At 38.0% G+C, this 20,264-nt stretch overlaps 2 protein-coding genes across 3 annotated transcripts in view; both read left to right on the top strand.

Annotated features, from left to right (window-relative positions):
* Window positions 1-13,739, top strand: part of LOC110851073 (dachshund homolog 1) — a 54,217-nt gene extending 40,478 nt beyond the window's left edge. For both annotated transcript variants that reach the window (XM_022098709.2, XM_035852754.1), the window contains exons 3-9: window positions 219-444; window positions 1,795-1,854; window positions 7,274-7,365; window positions 8,186-8,308; window positions 8,579-8,866; window positions 9,314-9,397; window positions 9,806-13,739. In XM_022098709.2, coding sequence (XP_021954401.2) covers window positions 219-444; window positions 1,795-1,854; window positions 7,274-7,365; window positions 8,186-8,308; window positions 8,579-8,866; window positions 9,314-9,397; window positions 9,806-10,128 — 1,196 coding nt within the window. In that variant the 3' untranslated portion in view covers window positions 10,129-13,739. The remainder of the gene's footprint in view (window positions 1-218; window positions 445-1,794; window positions 1,855-7,273; window positions 7,366-8,185; window positions 8,309-8,578; window positions 8,867-9,313; window positions 9,398-9,805) is intronic.
* A 945-nt stretch (window positions 13,740-14,684) lies between these two features.
* Window positions 14,685-20,217, top strand: LOC110850721 (vesicular glutamate transporter 3). The gene is made up of 12 exons (XM_022098247.2): window positions 14,685-15,128; window positions 15,199-15,261; window positions 15,331-15,485; window positions 15,560-15,639; window positions 15,711-15,829; window positions 15,896-16,185; window positions 16,274-16,359; window positions 16,447-16,647; window positions 16,726-16,972; window positions 17,037-17,164; window positions 17,247-17,426; window positions 17,511-20,217. The coding sequence occupies exons 1-12, from the start codon at window positions 15,073-15,075 to the stop codon at window positions 17,607-17,609; spliced, it is 1,704 nt and encodes a 567-aa protein (XP_021953939.2). The 5' UTR covers window positions 14,685-15,072; the 3' UTR covers window positions 17,610-20,217.
* Window positions 20,218-20,264: the final 47 nt, after the last annotated feature.

Here is a 20,264-nt window from a genome sequence, read left to right on the forward strand (position 1 = left end):
AAATTGAACCATTCAACGTGAATTTGACACTAAATAAACGACTTGGTCGCTCTGTCTCATTCTCAAGAAGAAGAAGATCATGCATGAAGTAGGAATGGCCTCAGTGATGATATGGAGGCCAGTTGAGGCCTGACGGGGAATTTTGAGAACTTTTGTTTGTTTTTAGGTTTGGACGAATTGACTGAAATTTAATGTTTTTTTTGCACACTTTTTCTCAGATTTGATGTCGCTGGAGAAATCTCCCTTGTTGGCGAATGGGTACAACCACCCCCCAACCCAACTCCCACCGATGCATCTCCTCCCCTCCTTGGCTGGCCAGTCGGCCGCTGCGTTGGCAGCTCATGCGGCGTTGTTCTCGCCCTCTGGTCTCCCCATGCCGCCAGGACACCACCCTCGGGATGGGCGCTCTGGCCCCATGCAAACACTCGACGCCGTGGCTGCCAGGTAAATAATAACGTCACGCCAGCACCCATTCCACTTCCAAAAGTGTGGAGGTCACACAGTTTCGATTGAGTCTCCGTCATCGTAAATTGTCATCTCGATAAATGTCGCGCATAATTACGTGCCCGTCTCTTTTTTTGAAATTCTAAGACAAATGTGGAGCATCACTTATTTTACAAATTGTACACCACAACTGATCTTAATTCGATTCTCATTGTGCTCAGTAATTTACACAAAAAGCCTCACCGCCCATGTAATAAAGCACAGTTTAAATATTTGTAGTAGTGGATGGATACCTATTAGACTGCTGATATTATTACATGTTTAAATATGCCGTAGTTTTTCCCCAATTTATTAACTCATTACCTGGTTCGTGCTCAAAATGATCAACTTATTTTAAAAAGCAGACACTTTGACCGGTGTAAAGTAGCGACAACTTAGTTGCGGTTTTTCTTTGTTTTTTAATCTCAACTTCTTTCGTGTGTCGACATGCACACACTGTTGCTAAAATCGGTGGTCGGGTGAGCTATTGTTGCACCCATTGTGTGATGTAATAGAAATAGAGAGAGAATGTTGACGGGAGCTACTTAAAGCATGAAATGAAAAGCAGTTAAAATGCCCATGAACAAAGTTAAGGAGATGTCTACACGTTGGGCAGACTGAGCAATAACCGCCCCCTTTTCGCGTAATAGACGTAATATATTTGAAAAGAGGAGAGGTAAGCAGGCACGATGTCTTCTCTCGCAGGATATTAGTTGCAAGTAAAAACAGAGCCGAGTTTAATTAAACGCTGCTTAATTACACTGGTATGTCAATGTAAAAATCACGAATGGGGAGAAGATGAGAGAGTTCTGATTTACGTACTTAATATGTTCTCTCACAAGTGGAGGTTCTTCTCCTCCTAGAAAATTGCTCTAAAACAAACTCACCTTTTTTTAGGGACGATATTATTTTGATATGTGGATACATAACGTAAAATAACATAGGTGTATGTATGTATGCACGTATTATTTGTGTGCGGTGGGACTCCTCACAAATTTAGAAGATTCAGATTTTACGGCTTTTTAAAACGAGTGTCAAAATGGTTTTCGTATCACTATTTAAGTTTCAGTTTGATTGCTAACGCTTTTATAATGCGAGGAGATACATAAATAGAATGTGTAATCATCAACTTGTATGAATGTTCCGTGGTAGACCTTCTATTTAAAAAAAGAACAATGATGAGTAGGATTCACAGGTGGAAGTTAAGATAATGGGTCGACTTGTTGCGAACAAACAGACCAAACTGCTTTTCTTTACTCGTGCAAAATCTACGTTTATCCTGTAATTGAATTTTAATTAAAAATGATGCAGGAACGCCACCTGGGAGACTTGCAGATCTGCATATGAAGACTTTGTCAAACAGTTCGAAAGGTGAGTACACACGATTCTTTCTGCGTCTTCTTCCTCATTGTGTAATCTTTCCTGAGTAAAATGTGAGATTGGTATTTATCACTTATTTATGAGACCCTTTCACAATTATTACGGATTTAATAGGCAATCAAGAAGTTGACGAGATGACACAACATTTTATGCTGAAAGAGAGAGAGTTTAATAGATAGTTGTTTCCTTCACAAGCACAGGAAATGGGTATGCTAATTCATTATGGAGAGATATTTCCGACGCCTGAAATTGTAATTATGATCTCCTTGGATTAGATTAGTAAGTTGCTTTCATTTCCAGATGTCGTAAACATCTAGGATGATGACGCTGGCTTAACTGCTAATCAAAAAAGCTGTAATTAAGGAAGAATTGAAATTTTCTGCTGAAATGATAAATTTTTATTAACCATTTTAGAAAATATGGGCAATAATGGGTGCACAAACAGTGTTTCATGCTTCAGTAGTGTATAGCGTATATTATATTTGAATAGATTTTCACATCTAAATTTTAAAGCGTAAACAAGCTAAGCTCGTATATATGACTTCATATCGGTCTAAACATCTTTGTCCGTGAAGAATAATATTTTGTGCCCATTTTTACATCGGATCATATCATTTCGGCATTGTATCGAATCCCATCATTCATTCCTCCACCAGCACGTTGCCGACATTCATGAGCATATATTGAAGAAAGAAACACAATATTTATAATATTTTTTGAACCATCATCCATTCGATTTCGTGTGTCTATCTCTCTGCTCCCATAACCAAAAAAGCGTCTGGTTGACTTCTCCTACACTTAGACATCCATTACATTTAGATACTTGGTACAAGGCCAATGTTGACTTGAACTTGGTGGATATGATTCGAGTTTCACAATTCAATTGGCAAAATAAATCTTGAAGTGAATGGAGGAAGGGAAAATAAATTTCCATTTCCAAAGGGATTTGCCTCCATGATCAACCAAAAAAGCGTTTCTTATTCCAATAAACTCGAACCTTTTTTCGCCTCAAACATTCAAAATTGGATGCCATTTTTTTGTACAGACAACAGCCAACTATTTACACACATACGCGTTAAGTAAATGGTAATGGTTACCCGTCAACGTACCCACCCAACTAAATAAATAATATGATTATCTCCCATCAATTGATTGATTGACCTGCTAATCATTTTTTTCTGAGACTGTTTTGGAAAAAAAAACTTTTTAATAATTTCAATGCAATGATTATTAGTATTTATTTATCAAGGGCTTGTCACAAGTACATCACTTGAGGGTATTAGCTTGAGGCTTCAGAAGAAGAATCCTTGCCCAATAGTCCCAAGTTCTCACCCATTAGAAATATATCTATTCCACCAGCCATTTAGTTGTAAAGTTGAGAGAGAGATTACCTAACTTTGTGATTAAGAGCTGGGGCGGTGGGTGCAAACCACAAGACACACACCCTCCTTCCTACTAAGGTTAAAGAGCGCATCTTTCTTCGAGACCTTCTTATCCTCCAGCGGATCTCAATCCCGGACCAAGGAGAGGAATGCACTGATGTGAGATATTGATATGGATCTCAAGGTTTCTTGTCATTACAAAATTACAAGTGCACATACACAGCTCGACCAAGCGGAACCCTTATTAGCAAAGCAATACAAATGATTTCTACATCATTCGATCAATAGTAATTTGGTGGACTGAAAAGTATTCTTCTTCGTTACATACGAGGTGGATGGAGGTGTTTGTTGTGAATATCGTATCTGAAAGGGAGAGGATGAACATTCCGATAAAACTTAACTTTGTTTGAATGAATGCCGCAAATGATTTAGTTCAATCTCATTTGGACAATCAAAACTTAATCTAGATTGTATATTACTTAATGTATAAGAAGATGCATTGTTTCGGGGTGTGTGAGAGACTCGGGTTGGATTTATTGGTTTCTTAAACGAGCAATTATACCGTTTGGGGATGATGATTTTTACGGAGGTATTTTGTAAATTACAATTTAAATTTCATTTATTAAGACGTGACGATAATGAGCAGGCAAAAGTAGTAAATATTTAGTTATCTAGTAGCCAGTTAGAATTTCCCTTTTTTGCATGCACATACGCTAAAGAAAACACACATTTTTTCATATTTACATTCTTTTTTTCTCTCTCTCTCCTTCCCCATCCAATTGTAAATCATGTAATGGAAAAATTGTGAAAGTTGAAGTTGTAAATCATGAGTCAGCATTCATCTGCTTTCCCAATCCCTTCCGCCATTAAGAGTGTAAAATGTAAAATGAATCATGGAAAGTGATATTGTTGGAAAATAGATTGAAATTCAATATTCAATATTTTGATATGGAACACAAATGGAGTTTGTTCTGCTGCACGGTAGAAAGTAAAAGTACACATCACATAATATTCACATGTTTGAAGTAAATATGAAGCGGGCGAGGCGTGGACGTGGACGTGGAGGAGAGAAGAATATGACCGAATATGCCTCACCGAAGGAGGAGAAGAAGGGTGAAAAATCACAAAGCGGAGTGACAATAGAAATGAAAGTGTACAAATAATAATATGCATAGTTTTGTTACCAATCTAATCCAGTCCCTCTCTTTGTGTGTGTGCTCTATTTGAAGAAAGGGAGCAGGGGCATATATTTTTTAGAACGGATCCACATCCACACGATCGTCTCATCATCAAACTAAAACCCATTTGCCACAACCTCACCAAAAATATATTTATACTTTTACGCACACAGATGGATTTGAGTTCATCTGGTAATAAATACACAGTACACACACACGCCAGTCAATCTTCATTCGTACCCATTGTTCCCATTATATTGTCAACTTTCCTTTCTCTCCGTAACCCAATGAATGAATATTTATTATTGAACTGTCATCGCTTTTACTTCATTCTCTGGGAATTAGACCACTTTTGACTTCATGTCATTAATAATTAGCTCACTCTTCCGGTTGTTCACTTCCGTGAAAAAAATGTTTTTTTTTACCAAATTCTTAATTAATCGGGATACTTGCTTTAATTTTGCAGATACGCATTTCGTGACGGAGAGTTGTTCTGTATGTATAAATAGAAAGAGAATTTTTCCCGTTCTCAGTTTTTTCGCCCGAAAAATAAGTATATTTATTTATATTGCAAATAGATAATATTTATTATGGCTCAATCCTCCCGAAAGAGGTGAAGCAGTGGAGGATTTTTTTTATAATATCTGGAAAAACAGACCGAGTTTACGTTTTGCGAAACAAATCCGGAGAAAAGACAATAAAAGAATGGAAGAAGATTTGTAAATTTGGATTTTGGATTATCTCCATCGACCTGAAAAGTGATTTGATATGATGAAGCAGTGCAGTTGTTTGCAGCAGCACGGGTGGACAGATATATTGCATATTACGTTTTCAGAAGCTCGTTTCAAATCTCAATTCGGATTCTGATGGATGGATACTCAAAACTGGGACCCGATCATCCAATCTAAACCGTAATACGGACGAAGAAGGACTGAAGGCGAATCGTGAGCTAGGATGGCTTGCATTCAATGCTTATCCATATTATTATTATGGAGACTATTACACATAACTCTATGGTAGACTTGAATTTTGCTGCGTTTTCTCCTCTAGTTCTTGTTCGGCCAAAAATAAGAGGACGATTCTCCTTCACCCGAGGTGGATTGAGAATAGATTTAGATTGTTGTAAATCTCAAGTAGTAGTGTCAAGAATAGGAATAAGAAACTGATCCGTTTTCATTTCAAATTTTGTGGACGGTGCAGAAATCAAAAGGTGAAATAAGGCCAAGCTTCCACCCACTCGGCACATACATAATTGAGATTTTGCATTTATCTGTAGACTCCATAAAGTTAAAAAAAATATGAAAAATCTCAGATTTGAATTGTGAAAGTAAATATGATTTTAGTTTCGCAGTTATGTCGCAGTAAATAATTTCCTGGCCGATGCGCTCAATCTGGACGGAGATAAGGGTGGTGAGAAGAGTGCATGTAGCTGGTGGTGGTGGTAGTGCGAGCCCAATAAAAGTCAGGACATGGTGGGACAATCATCCGTTGTTCCGGTCTTGTATCCCATTTGTTTGAACTGGAGGAGCCTTTTACTTTCCTGTATCTCTGCGGCACAGGCTAGCTGGCTGGTGGCAACAGGAATACGAAGGGGGCTTCGCTACACAATGCTGCTTGCTCCTGTTTTTGTTATTCAATAATATAAATTTCATATCAATTCTCAGTAGAATCGATTTCCATCCAGTACCAAACACGAAAAAGAGCACTGCCTGCACGTCGAGTCCAGGCAGGAGGATCCAATCTAAAAGGGTTCCTTTAAAATTCGTGTCATGAGTATTTTGAGTTTATGACCTGATCCACCAAAAAACCATTCATACGACGATACATTGCTTTCAATTCAATGATAGGAATGATTTGATGGCTTTTCGTCTTTCTCCGAGAGAAGCTTATCTCTGGATCAACCTCAGACCAAGCAATTTCACATTATGTTTTGAAAGCAGTTTAAACTTTTTCAATGTGATGCAGTAGTCGTCCACATAAAAATAATAGTTGCAAGATTGTCATATTTTTGAGCAAGAAATACAGGAAATACTTGGCGCCCTTTCGACAATCCACATTTTCAGATAGATAAGTTTGCTTATTCATATTCGAATGGAAAAGTAATATAATTGAATTTCTACCAAACTAATTTGTCAAAAATACAAAGAGTGCGATATAAATCATAAAATTAGAAAGTGAACTTATTGATTAGTTTTAATATTTTCTCATATTATTGGCTGTTGCGAAAATGTGACACTTCACACAACTTGAGACCTGAGATAGAGATCACAACATGATTGAGATCTCGTTCACGACACGACGTCGACTTTAAGATGATCACAATTTACCATGTTCCCATGAAAGCTTTCCCCTAAACGAGTCCATACATAACTTGGTCAAGATATTCAGTGCGTTGACTCCAACCAACTTATTTTGCATGCACAGACTGACACCACCACTCAATGGTATTGTAATCCATCCAATGCTGTTACGTATATCAACCCTTTCAATAAACGCAAGAAGACATGTTGTGAGTAGTTTTGTGGAGTGGAATGGACCCATGTTCCATTTCAAACAAATTGTTTAAAAACACTTGAGCAATTTTAAAATTCAAACACTTGCTCACGAATAAGTGCTGATTCGTGATCGCCTACTGATGACTAATCTTATAACTGAATGCACCCGAAACCGAATGAGTGTTCTTGTGAAGAATTGCTCCAATATGTATGTACTCGCTGTACCATTAACCTCAACCGGTCGGTCGTACGTAATAAGAATGAAAATACCAATCTCACTCACTCATCCAATTTATTTTTCTTTTCTGTAAACCATCTGTGAATATAATAATGTTTTGTCGTTTCCATAATGTAGCAGGTATCAGGAAGACTGTAGCGATTCGGAAAAGTCATCCCCAAGGTCTCCAACCCATGAAGCAGGAAGTGGAGAAGGGTTAATTCGAAATGGTTAGTGGCTTTTTATTGTGTCGTAAAAATACAAACTAACGCCGCTGCACTTTTAACTTTGAGTCTTTGAATTTAAACCGAGAGAAAATCGATGGGTTGTTATATACATTTGAAAATGTAAATGTATAATGTCATGCCTCATTCATCCCATTTCCAGTGCGAGAGATACGTGTAAATATATTCAAAAAGCGGTGGTGGTTCTGGTGGGAGGCAAATGAAGTGCATCTCTCAAAAACCACCCGTTTTCTAGCTGTTTAAATTTTAATCGTCCCAATACACTTGATCCAATACGGAAAAGGGAGGAAGGAAATTTGTGATTTGTCAAGTTCTATTCTGTCGTATGATTATCATTGTTGTCAACGGAGCAGAAAACTTATGGTGGTGGTACAACCACCACAAAATATTTCCGCTGAATACATTCCGTTTTTTGATGTCAATGCCATCGTCCTTCTCTCGATTTCCTCTCCGTCAGACATAATTTTATTCGAGTACATACTTGTCCAACTCATGCATGATGATGATCAAAAGTGGACATTTCTAGGCTTCCATTGTTTTACAATTTTTGAGTTTTGAATGTTTTGAAAGATTATGGAAAGGCTATCAGGTTATGGAAGATATAGATCCACCACTGGCGAGAGAATGGGTGGACCAGCAATGTTTGCTCACAAAACAAGAACGTAGAACTCAAAAGTGAGAGCAGCAGGGGAATAAAAGCAGCAAGTTTTAGGGTGGCTTTTCTCCGCTGCTGGACGAAATAAGTGCCGAAATGTGTTGAGCCGTTGAATGTGTTTACATTTGAAACATGAAAACTTTTCCGCAGGCAATGCAGGCGGATCTCCTGTGTTAAACCTATCCAAAAATATGCCGGAAGATGTATCAGATAGCGACGAGAATGCTGCGGACGGTGACTACGACAGTGACAACGAACCCCCAAATGGAAATGGTAATTTGAGATCAAAAATTAAAATAAGATATGAATGCAAATAAGAAAATCAAATTTATGTGACGATGCCCAAACTTTGTCCATCGCTCACTCCATAAGTCATCCCCTCCTTCCCGATCCTGGCCCTTAGTAGTGCATATTATTTGCCACAGTTTTCTTTCCACGACTGCATTAATGAACGGGTCGTGTTAATATGCACAAAAATAAACAAACAGAAAAGACTTAATTGGATGAGTATGCATTTCAGTACGAAAATTGTTTGGATTTCAGGGGTTTCATCCGACACTGGGCTGTACGATTACGGGGAACGGTCACACTCTCGAAAGTCCTCACAGCCAAATGAGCTAAAGAGCCCTTCGGAGGAGAGTGGACCTCCTCATCACCAACAACACCACCACCATCATCACGACCCCCTCAATGCGTCCCCATTCACTGAGGTCTCCGCAGCCGAGGCTGCCATTTCCTCAACGGAAAATCTTCTCCGAAACATCCAAGGACTTCTCAAAGTAGCGGCGGAAAATGCAAAGCAACAGGAAAGGCGAATCAGTCTGGAGAAAGGTACGCTCTCATCGCACGCAGTCACGCAATGTGGAAAATGTCAAATGAATCTCAACAATAACGGTCATATTTTAAGTGCAAAATTGTTTATCCATTTACATCACAACACAACACTGCTCGAGGTTTAGAAAGTTTGAAACCTATTCTTCTTCTGTAGCCAAATGCGGACTTTTATTTTTAATAATATCTCAAAAATGAGGAAATAAGCTCTCCCATTCCACATTGTTCCGAGTTTCTATAAAACTTTTTTTGCATTTTAACCCAGAATAATGAGCCGACGGGGTTTGGTAGAGCGAGATTCCGTGATCACTTTGTGTTCATAATGAATAGGACGAGGGAAGAAAGAAAGAAAGAAAGAAAAATTCATTTAACTCTGTTATTAACGAACGAACGAGCCTGAGTGGATGGGAAATAATACAGTAAACTAATCTTTTTATTGACTTGCAGCCGAGTTCAAGATGGAAATAATGCGAGAACGAGAGTTGAGAGTTCAGCTCGAAAAGCAACTGGTTGACGAACGGAATCTCAGAAGTAAGTGATTATTCTCTCTCTCTCTCTTAAGTTGCCTAATAACTTATTGCCCCCACGGAAGCGAGAGAAAGAGAGAAAGGAAGGAATTACAGAGCCAGAATTTGCCACTTGTGGATCTTCACCACCCTCGGATTCGGATGTTTTTCCACCATTTCCATCTGTCACCCCAACACGAGCCACCCTCCTTCTTCAGTTGTAGATACAATTGTCATCCAACTATGTAGCTACGAAATGTCTCATTTTACCTCATTTTTACAACCCCGACTTTCTCTCTATTTTCACCTATTTACCTGTGCCAAAAGTGTGCCTTTTTTTACTACAACGAGCAACTTATTGTCTTGTATATAAATTTCTTGAAAACAATTCATCAAATTTTTAAACTAAATTTACCTCTCTTATTTTCCACAGCATATTTTGAGCGGCGTTGGAAGAAGGAACGCCGGATGCGAAAGAGACTGGAAGGTGATCAGTGCTCCTCGATGAGTCGCAGTACAGAATCTCACTCTCCGTACTCCCAAAATCAGCACAACAACTCACATCAGCAACAAGTCTCACCGTTGATGTCGTCACGAGGAGGAGGTGGAGAGCACAGACATGAGAAGGCCGATCAGCAGCAATCTTCTGGTGGTGGGGACAAGTGTCCCCCAGCGAGTGACCCCTCCGGAGGAGGAAAGTCGACTCCGTGTACGAATGGCAGCACCTCTCTCAAAGGGGAGTCCAGTGATAGGTAATTATTCACCTTTTGGAGGAGGTTCAATCAAGAAACAGGCAACAACAGTCAGCTCCAAAGAAAAAAATAAATAAATCTACGTGGACGACGACAGATCTCTCTCTCTCTTCTCTCTCATACACAAAATATGTTTGTGCAGTCTGCGCTTCTTCTTCGAAATAACGACGACTAGTGCTATATGAATGATATAAAGTAATTTTAAATGGTAGCGAAACTTACTTGCAATGAAAAATGTTGGCAACTCGACTGAATTAATGTTCTTTTATGCGTTTTTTTCAAGGTTATTGGGCGATGAACAGTCCTCGTTTGCTTTTCCTTGCATTTGTAGCTACACAATTTGAGAAAATAGATAATATTTTATTCGGTGTAAGGATTACACATTTAAAACTACTGCTTGAAACGAAGTGTTTGTTTGTGGAGGCTCGTAAATTGAAAAGGAGATCTGTGCGGTGGGGGAGTGTGGAAGTGGATGATGTTCCAATAATCCCGAAATGTTTGTTTAAAACAGGGCCATCAATATCAGATCGTCACACAGTTGGATGCGTATGTATTTTCGTATTTGTGTGCATTGCAACACACAAATTTTGGGGTGACATTGGGTCAACTCATCGTGCTCATTCACCATGATCTTCTCGATGATGTTCCGGAACGCATCTCTCTCTTTCTATGCGGAGCATAATGTTTATAAACAAACATGTCTAACAACACTGCAAAGCACATAATATTCCTGAATTCGTATGTTTATTTGTTTGTGGAGGATGGATGGAATTCTAATACCTTGTGCACACTCAAATGCACAACTTTCAGCTTAATGAGTGCCATTAGACGACTCGGTAATCGTTTCCTTTAATGCAGCCTTCATTCATTCATCATCAGTGAATACATAGATATTTGCTGCGGATTGCTTACTTGTAATCTACGATGCATAACATGTAGTACGACAGCTGGACTTTTAATCTTTCACTTCATACATTTTAATTCGTTCTATAACTGTCGAAGGCTTGAATTTGTCAAATTTCGCAATTTTTGCAATCTAATTCAATCAACTTGCTTGCTTAATAGGCACGCACACAAATGTGTACCTATTTAGATACGAATTCCCAACTTTCACCCAAACCCCACAGAACAGATCACATTTCGGCTGTAACTTTTACTCGATTGTTTGAGCCCGTTCTGCCTCCTGTCGCACAAAGGAGTGACTAAAAGAAGAGTAACTACAGGAGAAAGTTTAGGCGTTGGCTTCTTTCTCCGGGTGGGATATTGATCATCATCACTTTCATAAATGCCGTATTCTCATTTTCATGCCATTCGTATGAAATCGGCTCCTTTTATTTAACTTTTGCACACATTCATTCATTCACGAGAGTTGCCAACATTTTGAAGACAAGGAAGTGCGTATCTATGCCACGTTATGATTATTACTGAAGAGAATGACAGTATTGCAGACAAAGTCAGCCAATCACTATAAAGGCCAAATCATTTTATTACTAGTAGTTTTACGGTTATGTATTTATTGTAAATTATTGCGAGGAGTATGCTGTATTTACGAGGAAGAAAATATTTCTTACTAGCTTTTCAATTGTAAAAACAGTTAAAGTTCACCAGGAGGGAGGAGGATCGAACAACAATTAAGTATTTAAGTACTTACTGATTTTAGGGACATTATTATCAAGCAAGGAAATAAGATTATACTATTTACTTCAATAGTCAATTACAAAAAACTAGTAATGTAATTCTGCTGATACTCAAGTAGATGTAAGTGGTCATTTTGTCTCTATAATTAACTCTAATTGCTACATAGTTAAGTGCTAGGTTGGCAAGCTCGCAGAACCCAAATGAGCAAACCATACCCAATCTTTTACATTATTTAATAGTAGTAAGTACGACTAGATAGAATAAGAAGTATTGAAATGGCGTGTGTCATATTATTGAATGAAGTACGACCACAAAATTAACTCTTAAATATGCGGCATTACGTGGTTTTGTTGAATAATATGGAATTAAATGGACGGACAACCACAATCAAAATTTCGATTAATGTCAATATACGGTCGGTGGCGCAATGCGGTCTCATGTTGGGAGTGATTATTGTGATTTCTGCACAGAATCTCGAACTAAATTTGCAACATGTTTAATTCCCATTTTGATATTGCCAAGTCCGACGAGTTACCATTACCACGACTAATCCGAAACCAATCATATTGTGTAGTGATGAAGGATGAAATGCGAAAATAATTAGTTTATATACAGATAAATGCGTATTCGTTACCATCAGATTATTCTATGTTCCCTTTAAATGTTTACTTACTGTTATGGGCAGACCTCAATTCAAGCATAATGAATTAACAATATTAATTAACAACCCGATGATGATTGTAGTAGTTTTAGCGGAGCAGTCATGAAAACTGTTCCGACAAATGTAAAACGTGGTGCTAATCCACTAAAGCTTTTTTTCGAATATTCTCCTGTACTCCTCTTTTAAAGAATAATATTATTCACGTTCCATTGTAGTTGTCCTGCTGCCCAGCTATCTTTAAATAAGAGCGAAATGCATATTTCACCATATTTCATGCAGTTATGTCGTTTGGAGGAATGAAATCATGCATTATTATTCGATAGTTGGTCAATTTTATACAATCATAGCAATCCCATAGGTATTCATTCAAAATATCTTCTTTCTGCTGCCATACCAAAACTTTACATTATCCGGTTTACATTAAATTACACAATCAATTATTACTCGAAACTTGTACATATAAATAAATACACGCGGTTGGATACATAAATACGTTCTATTATTATTGAATCTATAATAGCTTCGGTAGTATTATACTTCTTGAAACCCACCCAGTTTCTAATAAAATTGAGAACAACAAAGTCGTGCTCTCGTCTAAAAATAAAAAATACCGTGTAAATGAATAGTTGTAGATGAATGATTATTGAGTAATATAATTGTGAATGAAGTGTGTGTATGCGTGCGTGTTAAGCGTTTTGTCTTAAATTTGAGAAAAAATCGAAAGGTTGCATGATGATGCCGATGATTTTTTTGCAGTACTATTAAATTATATTCCGGTGAACTCAGATATATTATCAAGTTTCATGTAATTACTCGTGTTAACTGTGTTATTTTTTTGGTGTATTTAAATTTTAGCTGCGAAACTATGTGAACTGTTAAAAAATCTTTTGTATCTAGTTACACTCATACATATTCGTAATTAATTAATGTTATTACTCGATGAAATAGTTACACATGTGGAAAGTGAATTACCAAACTGAAACGCTGTATGATAACAAAAAGGTGTGAATTAGTTGTACTTATTTATTGATGACAACGTTACAGAATATTATTATTATTATTAAATATTGTTAATTATTAGTTGAGAGAGAGAGCATTAGCTGTGGAGAATTAATTTACACGTAGGAGGACGAGGAGGAGGACTTTAATTGTTTAAAGCGTTTTTGCTTTAGTAACAGTGATGTTGGAAAACCATTTACAGTATTTACATTTACACCAATAAAATTGCATCGTTGTATTTGTCGTATTATACAATAATGACGAGTAGTATTTGATCATTGTGTGTTGTTTGGAATAAATATAATAATAGCTAACAAATCCAGGGGGTGGGGTCTAGTCTCTTATTTTGGCGAAATGCGTTTTATGAAATTTCCTAGTTTTCATATATAAGTTCACAAAAATGGTGGAAAAAATCAAAAGTCGGATAGGCCACGAGTCCACGTGCTCAAGGTCTTCGTCATCATCTCCAAGCTCCTAACGCTAACTGGCTGTCAACTTCAAATCAAAATTCGTGGAGCAGAAAACCTTGAAAGAAAGTGGATCATTCAGTCGGTTGAGATCCATTTCCAAGGTTTTCATTGGTGGATTGATGTTGTTTTGTTGGGATCTCAATTTTGAATTGAATTTAATTAATTCAACATACGTACCCCGTCATGATGCTAGGTTTTATTCAGACGAAAAGGCCATGGACGTATGTATTTACGTAAGCAGTTGCATGATTGAAAACATTGAGGGAAGTGAAATCGAGTCCCTCGCCTTTTCCTCTTCTTCTAATTTTACACAATTGATTTGACGTACGAGACGACAGCATTTATCTCCTCACATCACCAGCAGAAATCTTTCAGACTCTTGGCAAATGAGAAATGATGTACAAACTTGGAACAAAATCAAATAAGAGTTCACGAAAAAAGAGATGTTGTGGGATTTCAGTAGATTATAATCAACTCCAGTTTTTTCCTATTAACTATTAATTATTTCGCAAACTAGAAAACTTTTTCACCGAAATAATGGAATAATTCGTGGTGAGAGCTTTCTCCCAAAAAATGAGAGCATACTTATCATTGCATGTTGGATTTCCTCTTGTGATTTGAGCGGAGAAAGTCAAAAGCCTGTAGATTTGGAGGAGAAAGTCTTCCATCCAGCAAGCACTGGAGGCGTTGCAATGGCTTTTACACCCGATGTTTAAGCCGTAGATCGATGAACGCATGCGATGACAGGAAGAGAAAGTCGGGAGAAAGTAGTGACTGAGATTCTTCATGCACTACTGTCTGGATCGATATGCAGTCTATAGTAGGTTGGGCACCTTCCGCCAAGTCAGGTTGTGCCGTACGTTAATCGTTCTCCTCCCATCAGCACCTTCACCTCCTCTCGTCTCTTAATTATCATCCTAATTGGGACTTCAGTTTTAGGATCAGTTGTCACATCAAGAAACGTCCCCTGCACGCCATGCACTTGAACAGAACTCTCTGATTTTGAACACTGGATGTTTGTTCGGTAGGCCCACCGCCCACACCCGTACACATGAACCTCTAGTTTTTACTCTTAATTTCGTAAACTTACGACTGAAACGCCAGAACGAATTTAAGGCCCACGTCCAGCTTTGTTTCGACATCTGTTCCGTTTGGTCAGGTATAATCCCAATTAGTCAAGATGAAGGAGGGGCTCTCCAGCGTGCTGAAGGCTAAGAAGTCCGCCTTCATGGCGAGGTATGACGTCAATAATGAGTTTTTAAGGTGTGACCTCATGTCCTCACGGTTTATTATTTGGATATTGCAGTAGTGTCCAGTATGAGGAGTTGGGAATGGGACAATCCAACGGAGAGAAGGGAGGTGAAGAGAGGTGAGAAAATTTCAGAAAATGTAGACGAATTTGAATAAATCGGTAAACTGGAACCTAATTTCTAATTAGCATGCAAATGACGGGAGCTGGAGGCGAATGGGGATCGTTCGACTCACCAACGTTAGAACGTCCACCGTTACGTCACATTGATAAATACGTACGACCTGAGTGTCCCTGTTGTGATATGACCAAGCGATTCACGGTGGCTGTGCTGGCCAGCATTGGTAAGTACTGGTGATTGACCTCACTTCAGATGACATGACACAAGCACCCAAGCACCCTCTAATTATTATTGTAGGTTTTCTGATATCCTTCGGAATTCGATGTAACATTGGAGTTGCTATCGTCAAGATGATTGAAGTCAACAATGCAACAGGGGTAAAATTATTATTGAAAAGGTTAAACACCAATTTGGTTAGATGCAATTAGTAAATTTATGTTTTTGACAGAAAGCGGAATTCGACTGGGACAAGGGTACGATTGGGTTGGTCGACTCTTCCTACTTCATTGGATATTTCATCACTCAGGTTCCGGGAGGGTTCTTAGCGGCGAAATACAAGGCGAACATGTAAGTTTATTTAATTACTTAAATATCGACGTGTGGAATTTAACGATGGATGACTTGATTTTTTAGGATATTTGGAACTGCCATATTCGCGTCTGCCATATTGAACCTATTCGTTCCTGGAGCAGCACGGGCTGGATATGGATGTCTCATGCTTCTCCGAATTGTTCAAGGACTTGCAGAGGGTGTTACATATCCAGCATGTCATGGAATTTGGAGATGGTGGGCACCTCCCTTGGAAAGGTCACGACTCGCAACGTTGGCTTTCTGTGGATCGTATGGTGGGGCTGTCGTTGGAATGCCGGTGTCAGGATGGCTGGTTGAAGGAATAGGATGGGCTGCACCCTTTTACTTTTATGGTACGCTTATCGGCAGCTAACGTTTCTTGACCAGTTTCAAATAATCTCTTCAAGTATAAGTATGTACAAGTTGACTGGCTTTGTGTAGGAGTGGCTGGCTGCGTGTGGTACCTATTTTGGCTGTGGTTGGTGTTCGAAAGGCCACGTAAGCATCCTACCATCACCCCTCAAGAGGTATGTGCTATAATACTTTTTTGGAACTATTATTCGTATTTAGAAGAGCGTTAGTTGATATTTTGATAATTTATTTTTTGGAAACAGGTGCATTACATAGAAAAATCTATTGGACCGGTAAATCTCACCCCACCGAGTTTCAAAACAACGCCATGGTACGAGATATTCCACTCAATGCCTGTCTATGCCATCATCGTCGCCAACTTTTGCCGTTCTTGGACATTCTATCTTCTCATTATATCACAACCAACGTATTTTGCGGAAATTTTCAAGTTTGGCGTTGGATTTGTAAGTCACAAATTTTGGAAACTTCTCTACATACTTAAGTTAGACTTGGAGCTAGCAATTCAAAAAACTTTCCTGCAGGGCGGAACTCTGGCAGCACTACCTCACTTGCTAATGACGATGGTTGTTCCCGTGGGAGGAATTCTGGCAGATCACTTGAGAAAGAACAACATTCTTACGACGACTCAAGTACGGAAAATTTTCAACTGTGGCGGATTTGGAATGGAGGCTGTGTTTCTGCTCTTGGTCGCTGCAGCAAAGGACAACTCTGGCCTGGCCATCCTTGCCCTCACGTTAGCCGTCGGATTTTCTGGATTTGCCATCTCTGGTTTGAGAACCTTATTTTTTAATAAACGAGATAGTTGCCATTCTATAATGTATGGTTTCAATAGGGTTTAACGTGAACCACTTGGACATTGCGCCACGATACGCTGGAATTCTCATGGGCATTTCGAACGGTGTTGGAACCTTGTCTGGACTCTTGTGTCCTATCGTTGTGGAGAAACTGACAAAGAAAAAGGTAGCATATTTTTTTAATAAATTCATAAAATTTTAAGTGTCTCAGTAAGTTGAGACACTTAATAATTGATAAATAACTATAGGAAATCAGTGAGTGGGAGCAAGTCTTTGTTCTGGCTGCAATGATCCACTTTGGAGGAGTGGCGTTCTATGCTGTATTTGCATCCGGAGAATTGCAACCATGGGCAGAACCTGCTCCAGATCCCACGGAAGAATATTCCAAGAAGGATGAAGCTCAGATGGAAACCACCGCTTTGAATGAGGTAATTTACCAAAACTAATGCATCCAAAAGTAGTGCACAACTTGAGCTAAAAATGAATACTAATCTCCATCCGCTCACGTCCAGGGTCCTCCACAGCAAAACTACAGCGCAATTGGAGGTGGAAATGCAGATTTTAACGCCTGGGGAGACGCCCCGAATGAAGGGCTGCAGAGACGTAACTGAAATTCGTAAATATATAACAATTCAACGAAAGAGATTGCTCGACATTTTGAAACACCACCACCTTTTTCATTCCTTCATTAATTCAGCAACTATCGTGCAAGGTTTTGAGAAACATTGGAATCTGACTGCAAGATAATAGGAAATCATGATAATGATAATAATTTCTTTAGTGTTGTGGGCCCTCCAAAGTCACGCACACGACTTAATATTGACCTGAAGTTGAATTATTTCATTTTAACGAAGGACGAATACTCACTCACTCGAACTGTTTTTATTACTTCTTAACGTACAATAAATCACTTGAGATTTCGTGTGACAATATGTGAAGGATTCACACACATTTTAGGCAGCAGTGACTGGAAGCTCTCACGTTGACTCCACCACATATCGAAATACTTGTCTCAAAAAAATAGCGACGATCAAGGTAAAAGTAACATCAGAAGCAGTACTTAGTTAAAAAAATAATACTTTATCGTTTCCCGCATGTGTGACATCTTACTCACAAAACTTGATTAAAAATAATAATGCCGACAGAAAATGGTCAAGAAAAAATACGCAAAAGAAAGTCACAGCCACCACATGGACAATATTCTACAATAGACTATATATCCTTACAATGCTACAACTACATATATACTCACTCACTTAAATACTATAATTATTATGGCTCCTGCAGCTGAAATATTTTATTATCGCTTTATTTGAGTCTAGGTCAGTTATCTATTACCGTGTTTATCCCAGAATGAATTGTGTTATAGAGATTTGTAACACTCAACAAATGTGCCTTAGCCAGTGCCGAATGACGACAATATACATTGACCCAAGGGGAGGCACCAGTTCGTCATGGGGTTCTCGTTATTGACACGTATGCCGACAATTTTATGCGGTCAGTGGCAGAACCTCGTCACAATTGGTACTCCGCCTTGACCCAGAGTGTTACACGCCCACTGACGACAAACCAATTATTGGAGGAGGATGTAATTTCTTCCAGTAATTTGTCTGTCCGAGTGAAAAAAATAGTATCGATTTTTCATCTCCTCAATTTCATTCATGATATTTGAACTTCCAAAAATATTCAGCTTATTTATTGTCTCAGAGAATATTTGAAGAATATTCGAAATCTTTTATTTCAAGGTAGAATTGTAATATATGAAAAAATGCTAAAAATATGTACTATCGATCATCAGAGAGATCGGTTGTTATTAGGTGATTGATTATAAACCTGGTTCACCACGACCCAGCCATCCACCTTCTCAAAGGGATGGGACCTGGCAAGAAATTTCCATTATTATTACGTATTCTTCTCAACGAAGAACAACTGATATTTGTCCATCAACGCACTATTATAAAGATATTATTGAATTTATGTATGTACGTAGATTTATTCTCGTAAGGATTTTCGCTGAGAATTAGATAATCCTACAAAAAAATGAGACTGCTTTTCCACCCAGTCAGTCATCAGTATTACATCGAACAGAGCGAATCAGTCGATAATCCTGCAATCACTTATGTACATATTTATGTAGTTATCCAACCTGTAACAATTTTGCCACGCAAAGTAACCTAGATAAGTAAAACCAAAAACGTAAATATGTAGTGTGCGTGCATTTTAGAAAAAAAATGTATTATTTGATTTTAAAAATCTTGATGGCTTCCTGACTCTCGCGTCAGTTGATTTCCGTTCCAGAATTGGCGACAATAAAACATGTAACTAAACCCATCAACAAAAAGTGACAATTAACTAGTTGGTAGTAAAAAAACGGTATAAATATGCATGCACATCATGCAGATGATGATGATTACAGGTGGTAGCACTGGATAAAAAAGTGCGAAAAGAGTTGTTGTAAACAAATTATTATGTATCCATTAATTATTAGAATGTGATAAAATCATAAATCATGATATTATTATTCGAGTTAAGCAAACATATGTATAATAAAAATACCAAATGTATTACATAAATACGTGTCAGGGTAGAGAAATCTGTATAGAAAATAAAATACGAAGATGTTGAAGTCTAAATATGTGTAGTGAGTAGTGATCCTACCTACGATGAAAATTGGTATATGGTGCAGTGTACGTAAAATAAAATCATGATGATAAGTCAAGTTTGAAATTTGTTAAATTATTCAGAATGTATGTTTGTCAAATTGATTGTGTAACTTGATTGTGCTCGTTATATTTGATAAATATTACTCCTGGAGAAATCTAAGTACGAGTGCTTCCCGGTTGAGTTGAGTTGGGCGAATCAATTTAATTACATAGTTTCTTAATCAAGAATATATAATCATCTTGAGTTTATGGCGATGGTATTAAATTAAGTTTAGACCAAGCGAAGTTTAGATTGTGTCGTACCTCAAGTCGGAAATGCAAATTGAATTGTTTTTGCATGCGTGAAAGCATAGACAATAAACATGTGTATGTAAGTAGGATATAAGGCGATAAGAAGGAGCAGGTAGTCCACCGTGTAAGAATTCGGTCTAGAAGTTTAGTTTATAAAAAAATGATGCATGCCCAGAATTAATTAAAAGTTGCAATAAACTGTACCGTAAAGTATATGCTGTGTATATTACTGTGTCAGTATTACAATAAAACAATTCCCCAATTATATGCATTAAAAGGGCATCTCTCATTTATGACATTCAAACCATTCGA

Source organism: Folsomia candida, unplaced genomic scaffold (assembly GCF_002217175.1).
Source record: "Folsomia candida strain VU population unplaced genomic scaffold, ASM221717v1 Fcan01_Sc006, whole genome shotgun sequence".
Classification (NCBI taxonomy): Eukaryota; Metazoa; Arthropoda; class Collembola; order Entomobryomorpha; family Isotomidae; genus Folsomia; species Folsomia candida.

Coding starts and splice junctions, on each gene's coding strand:
- LOC110850721 (XM_022098247.2), top strand. CDS start 15,073: ATGAAGGAGGGGCTCTCCAGCGTGCTGAAGGCTAAGAAGTCCGCCTTC. Junction 16,648..16,725: donor TCAAGTTTGGCGTTGGATTT/GTAAGTCACAAA, acceptor ACTTTCCTGCAG/GGCGGAACTCTGGCAGCACT. Junction 17,427..17,510: donor AAACCACCGCTTTGAATGAG/GTAATTTACCAA, acceptor GCTCACGTCCAG/GGTCCTCCACAGCAAAACTA.